Source organism: Neopelma chrysocephalum, unplaced genomic scaffold, assembly GCF_003984885.1.
Source record: "Neopelma chrysocephalum unplaced genomic scaffold, ASM398488v2 Primary Assembly neopelma1_73, whole genome shotgun sequence".
Classification (NCBI taxonomy): Eukaryota; Metazoa; Chordata; class Aves; order Passeriformes; family Pipridae; genus Neopelma; species Neopelma chrysocephalum.
Genome location: NW_020897733.1, coordinates 1,544,046 through 1,550,619, shown reverse-complemented (window position 1 = coordinate 1,550,619; position 6,574 = coordinate 1,544,046). Strand labels below are relative to the sequence as shown.

Sequence of the window (6,574 nt, the reverse complement as noted above, 5' to 3'; positions counted from 1 at the left end):
GCAGAGAACAGTGAACAGCAGCTGTGAGGCACTGCCTGGGTTGGAGGCACAGAGCAGGACAGGGAGCAGCAGCTCACTCAGAGAGAATGGTGGGGAGGGGGGGAAAGGAAAAAAAAAGAACCACCAAAGTTTCTTTACAAGTTTTGAATTTCACATTATCACGTAGTAACCATTTTGCTAAATACAAGCATGTTTTCAGTCACAGACAGACAGCTAAATACAGCGTTATTTTCACATTTCGTTACAGTGCATAACAAAGCGAGGACAGTGGATAGTACGCTTTTATTCTGGAGGTTCTGAGCAAGTTCAGTCTAACATGCAGATTGTTTTTAACATGTGGCAGAGACCACAGAAAGTTAGCTTTTTTTTTTTTCTCATTTTGTCCTAGAGTATAAGAGCTCCTGACCTTTATCCTGTGAAAGGTATCACCTTCTGATATCTCAAAGTCCCTCTAAGTCAAAGCATTAAAACCAGTTGTTAGAAAAGAATTCTTAGCATATCCTATAAGTTCTTCATCTTAGAAAAAACATTCCAAATTTTGTACAGATGAATCTACATTTCCTATATTTTAATAAGCTGTCTAGAAAATGCAAGGAATTAGAAAAAGATGTAGATAATGATTTCTCTATCATTTAATATAACAATTTATTACCTCTAAGCAGTTGTGTACATTTTCTTCTGTACTGTTCCTCTTTAGAATTGCGACACTTCTGTTTTTAAATTGAAGATTTACTCTGAAGGCCTGAATGTACTTACTGGCTTAGGCTTTCTGGAATTTCTCCCTGGGAGCAGTAAAGGGGAACGTCCAAAACCCATTAAATAAAATATTGGCTGTCTCGTGAAAAGTGATCTTTCCCCTCTGGCCAGGTTCTCGCACAGGGAATTATAGAATTTTACTATTGCTAAAATGTCATTTGATCCAACTCCTGACTAACCCAGCTCCTTTACTGCCCCTCATGTCACACACCAGCTCTGCCCCTGGGGCCACTGCATCCCCATAACACACCTCATAACCAGCTGGCTCCTGAAAAACCAAAGTGGCTGCTTGGTGGGTTTTCCATGAAGAAAATGACCCTTTGGTAGGTGTCTGTCCTTTCCTTTGTGAAAATGCAACTGACTGACCTGGTCTGACCAAACCCCACACTCTGCCCAGGCATCAGCCAAGCTCCTGCAGCGCTCCCTGCATCCATCCTCTCCAGCTCTGCTCACCCACAAACAGATTTTGTAATGGGATTTTTTTTGTTATTATTATTTTTTTTAATTTTTTTTTTAATCTTCAAGGAACTCAACTCAACCACAAGTGACTGTGCCCGGCATTCAGCGGGTATCAAACGAGGTGTTTGATACTTTCACAGCCTATACAAGCAGTGACAAGCTCACTGAAAAGCACCAGGCCATTGCTGCCCCCTCCCCTCCTTGCATTTGCTCCCTATGCCCTCCCAGAAGGTGCAGTGTTGCTGCTCCCCTGCAGAGCCCAGGAACTGAAATTGTTCCTAGAACACTGAAAATAAAAGTGTTCAGGGTTTAGGTGGTTGGGTTGGGTTTGGGTTTTTTCAGCTTCAATACAGAAACCACAGGTTTTTTTCTCAATGCAGACCCACCCATGTGCTGCTGCAAACTGTGAGAACAGGTTCAAAGGCAGAAACAGTCTGAAGTCAACAGCAATCAAGACCCACACATCTATAGATGGGGTAAATTAAAAAGCTGGAAAAAGTATTTTATTCTTCTCTACTCAGAGGCCTAAAATCAAACACTAGATACTTCCTGTGGTTCTTACCTAATCCCCTCCTCTTGGCCACTGCAGTTTGGTGTATAAAGCTTGCAAACGCGAGTAAAAAAGTCACTATAGTTTTGTTTGTTTGCTCAAAAGGCTGAACTTCCCTAGTTTGCTACAGGAGCACAGTCACCCTGCTGCACTTCAAAAGCTTGAGTTAAAACTTGGCAGAAGCAAAGCTTCTAAGTGGTGAATGGCATTCCCAGAAAACATCCGCCTTCATCCAGCTTTTGTAACACGGCTGCCATCCCATGATGGCCAACCTGAGATGGATCCTCTTTTGTCAAACTAAAACATGGAGGAAAACAAATTTTACTCTTGAGCATGTTTGTGGCTTTCTTTTCCACCTGCTCAGACACTCCTGCTGTGTGCTTCACCTTCCCAGTGCCAGTTCTCTTCCACAGAGGCCAAGAAAGAAAGTGACACCTCAACAGCAGAAAGTGCAGATGGAAGCTGTTGCTTTCCATGCTATTTAACTTCTTTAAAAGCAAATCTCACCTTTTAGAATGTCTGATGCACCTGAGTTAAGCTTTCAAGTTTTTTATTTTGTTGGGTTTGTTTCTTTCCTCCCTCCTTTCCACTCCTCCCTGTGACCTGGTCAGTACAGAGCTGTTAGTGAGACAGAAACATTGGTGTGTCCCACCCCAGGCTGCAGCGCCCTGGCCTTAAGATACAAGACCTGAGGACATGGTTCTCTCTTTACGCTCTTGATCACTTAATTCTACTGGAAAGCCCTGAACCTGGGGTACTTTCAAGGTACTCACCTAGGCAGTAAATGCGTAAAAAAATGCACTGAATAATCACTACAGCAGCAGGAGTTGCCACTTAGATTCCTGGTTCAGCACAGCAAGAAAAGCACTATTGAGGAGGGGGATAATTTAAATTTTAATAACCAATCACATAACTACTGTTTTCCTCTTTTAAATCCCACAGAATATTCTTTGCTATCGAACTAGGTTCAAGAACATAAGAAAGGAAACTCAGATGTGTGCATACCATGTCAGTAAACTGCCTGTGGAACTGACCTTATGAGGAAATGGTATCTGCCTTTACACCTTCCTGGTGGTAATAAACAGCTGACACAAACAAAGATGTCCTCTTATCTTCTCTCCTTCTGCCTATTTGTCATACTACTAAAGTATCCATCCTGTGGCTTCAACACCCAACAGGGATCCGTGGATTTACTTAAAAGAGGACATGTACAGTCCCTGCCATGTGCCAGCCCATTCAGCTCTCTGTATACTCTCTCCTGTCTTGTGCAGCCCCTCATTTCTGCTTCCTGTCTCCTTACAACATCTACATGCACCCTCACTCACTCTGCTTCAGGTTTATAGCCCCCAGTTCTGAAAGGTTATTTGGAACAGAACATTTCTTTCCGGGCTCTGTTCTGGTGTCCAAAACAATGTGGGAGGCTGTTCCCAACGGGAGTGTTGCTCTCCCCTCTGTCACACCGAGTTCGCTTAGTAAAGTACGTTTGGTTAGTAGAGTTCATCACCACTCGCCTCACTAGAGGAGCTCAGCACAAGCACCGCCTATCTGACTTCACCACTTCTTCTGAAGAGTGCACTACGTTTGGGACAAACCCGCTCTTTACCCCTTCCCATCCCTCCTGGATTGAAATGTCCCCCCTTTTAACCAGCTCGTATATATCCCGAGTCAGGTCAGTGAAGGCCTTCTCCACGTTAATGGCATCCCGAGCCGAGGTCTCAATGTACTTCATACCATAAGCAGCAGCCAGTTTCTCCGCCTCGTGCCGGGTCACTTGCCGCTGTGTGTCAAGGTCACACTTGTGACCCACCAAAACAAAGACAATCTGGTAGGGCTGGACGTGCACCTTGGTCTCCTCCAGCCACTCGTGGACGTTCTGGAAGGACCTGCGGTTTGTAATGTCAAAGAGGAGGAGTCCTCCCACCGAGTTCCTGTAGTAGGCTCTGGTGATGGACCTGCAAAGGAAGGAGCCACAACAAAGCGTTAAGTTACCGCCATCTGAACATCTGTCCTTCAAGAAAGCAGCATTACCATCACCCTGCCTACCCTGCAGAACACAGGGCAGAGAAGGCCATTCAGGCAATGCCTTAGCACTTTTAGCTTGTGCTCTGTAGAGCTTGTCATTCAAAGAGACAATTTATCTCGGCTCTAAGGTTTCACCCTTGGGTAGGTGCCCCACTGATTTATTACAGCTCAGTTTAAAATCCCCACCACTTTTGGTCTAGTTTCTCTCACAGGTCTCTGTATGGCCTTGGCTGTTGGGCTGAAGAGTCCCGTCCTCTGCCATGTAAGTTCTCTGAATACCTCATCTAACCCATTGGTTTAGAAGCATTGTGACAAATTAAAGGATTCAACTGAAACCAAACACCCACTGTCTGAGAGATACATAAAAGCAAGAGGTCAGAGATTTGGAAGGCAGACCATGGGGTTGCAGCTCCCCTCCATACACCCAGGGCCTTGGCATAGGGACATCCACCCATCCCTACACTTTCTCACACTGCACCACTGGTCAAAGCTACAGTGCAGTGACAGGACACTGTTACTGTTACTGGCACTGACAGGAGCAGCTGGTCTGACCCCTCAAGAAACAGCAAAATGATACAACAGCTTCCGAGGGAAATCTGCACCACCGTTGGTCGTGTTCCTGGCAAATACTGACAACATTAAACAGTCACCAGAAAGATCCTGGAACTGCGGGCTGAGAAATGGAGCCCATCTCCCACAGCTCCTCCCAGCAGGGCCAGCCCAACACAGCCAGGAGTAGGGAATCAGCAAGCACAGGGAATCACGGGTGAGGGAACGAAGCTGAGCCCACGAGCCTGAGCAGAGCTACAGTTCAACAACTACTGCACGTGGGAAAACCAAGAAGCTGAAAAATGGTGGTGTTTCTGCAAAGTCATGGATTTGATCTAAATCCAGAAGCAGTGATTGATTTCAGTCCCTGGAGGAATTCACATTCAGGCCTGAGTTTTCCTTGCTGGAAAAATATAAGCACTGCTGCATTTTTACCTTGTGACAAGTCCTTTTTTTGGCCATGCAAGAGTGTTGTTACCAGTTATTTGGTCCTGTAGTGTGTGTATCTGCCAAAGTCGCCCCAAGAAAGGATGAACTGGAGTTTTCAAGAATTGTTTTATCAACAGACATGCAGTAATGGGTGAAAATTCACAGGCAAAACTGAAGTAAGCCAGAAGCAGGGGAAAAACCATGGTTGGCTGCATTTGGATAATTTGTCCTCTCCAATTGTCTGGCTGAGGGACGACAGAGTCACTCTGCACATTTGGCACTGAGGGAATTAGATCTGCCTTTTGCTATCTAGCCAGCTGCAAACAGATATTGGCGCTTTGAGTTCACCCCCACACTGTCACAGGCATTTCTGCTTCTCCCTTGTGTTCCATGCCATCAGCCCTGGCTCCTCTGCCTCCATCAACCATGCCTCAGGTACTTCTGAAAGATGTGACGGGATCTAAGCTGAACGCTGCTTTGAGGTAAAACTAGGTGAAGGTCTCAGTGCCTTTTCTTAAAACATTTCCCACAGTTTTCCTTACCAATCTGCAGGCAGCAAAGGATATTGCCTGCTTGCTGCACATCCCTTCCCAATTCCTTTCCAAGACTTCTATCTTCCCTCCTCCTGCCATGCTCACATGCTGGTGCAGAGCAGTACAGGAATTTGCACCTATTTTGGTCAAGTTTTAACATAAAGGCACTGTCTCCGCCTGGGAACTCTCCCCTCTTCTGCACCCACGGTGGGGACTCGTATCCGGGTCTGTTTGTTGGAGTATTTCCCTCTCTAGCCAAGGGAGAGCTGCTGGCTGGAAGGAAACAGCTCTTCTGTAGGTGGTGGGACACAGTTCCAGGGAGCGAGAGCTGCACATGCTTTTGGTTTTGCTAGCATTACACAACATCATGTTTCAGACACGGAAATCACAGTATCTGAGCAACAAGAGATGGGCAAACCCTGCTAAATCCATGAAGAGTTGTACCCTGCTCTCCTACAGCTCCAAAGAAGCCTCAGTGCTGCCCCAGGCAGCATGTTTTGGGGCTGGTCTGGCAAAATAGACTGGCACATGCTAAACTGTAACTCAAGCCTTGACTGCATGGAAATTGCATCTAATTTATGGAGAGTGAAAGAGCTCACAACAGGGGGTCAGGAAGAGCAGAAATGTAGCACAGCTGCCTCTCAGAGAATGCCAAGGTGTCTTCAAAATAACTACAGTGGTTTCGTCCTCATGGGGCAGATGTTAAACTACGCAAAGTGGACTGGAAATGCTCAAATCTGAGAACTCTGAAAAAGTGGAGCTCATTCTTACAGATTTCCTTCTTAAGAAATTCCCTGTGCTATGACAAAAAAAGCTTAAGGGTTCTGGAGAGCACTTGCTCCATGGTGCTTCTTGCCTATGACCACAAGTTCAAAGGGCTTTGGCTTATTTCAGTAATAGCTAAATCTTGTCTTTGGCCAAGAAACATACCTTACAGGAGGAGCCCAAGAGCTGTAGTGCTCATGGGACAGAATTTGCCACAGGGCTAATAGTGACATGAGAGGGATAAACACAAACCAGACTTTTTGCCTGATTTTTTTCATATTTCAGAGTGCACCATAAAGGCACCTGTGTTTGCTCATTTCCCTCCAGCTTTTCACACCGGGAATCTCAGCCTGCACTTTGGCAAGGGCATTTCAAAGTTGCACAATGGGGTTTTTTATGGCATTGACCGTTCCTGCCCCTTGCACTCTTCCTGCCTGTGCTCGCTGCTGCCCATCGCAGCAGTGCAGCTGCCCTTGCACTGAAGGTCGCCTGCTCATCATGCTGACAACCC

The 6,574-nt window shown here is 45.9% G+C and overlaps 1 protein-coding gene across 1 annotated transcript in view; it reads right to left on the bottom strand.

Annotated features, from left to right (window-relative positions):
- Positions 1–129: 129 nt before the first annotated feature.
- The window catches only part of LOC113969419 (ras-related protein Rab-39B), a 13,033-nt gene continuing 6,588 nt past the window's right edge, over positions 130–6,574 (bottom strand). Inside the window, exon 2 of the mRNA XM_027687095.1 lies at positions 130–3,717. Coding sequence (XP_027542896.1) covers positions 3,291–3,717 — 427 coding nt within the window. The 3' untranslated portion in view covers positions 130–3,290. The remainder of the gene's footprint in view (positions 3,718–6,574) is intronic.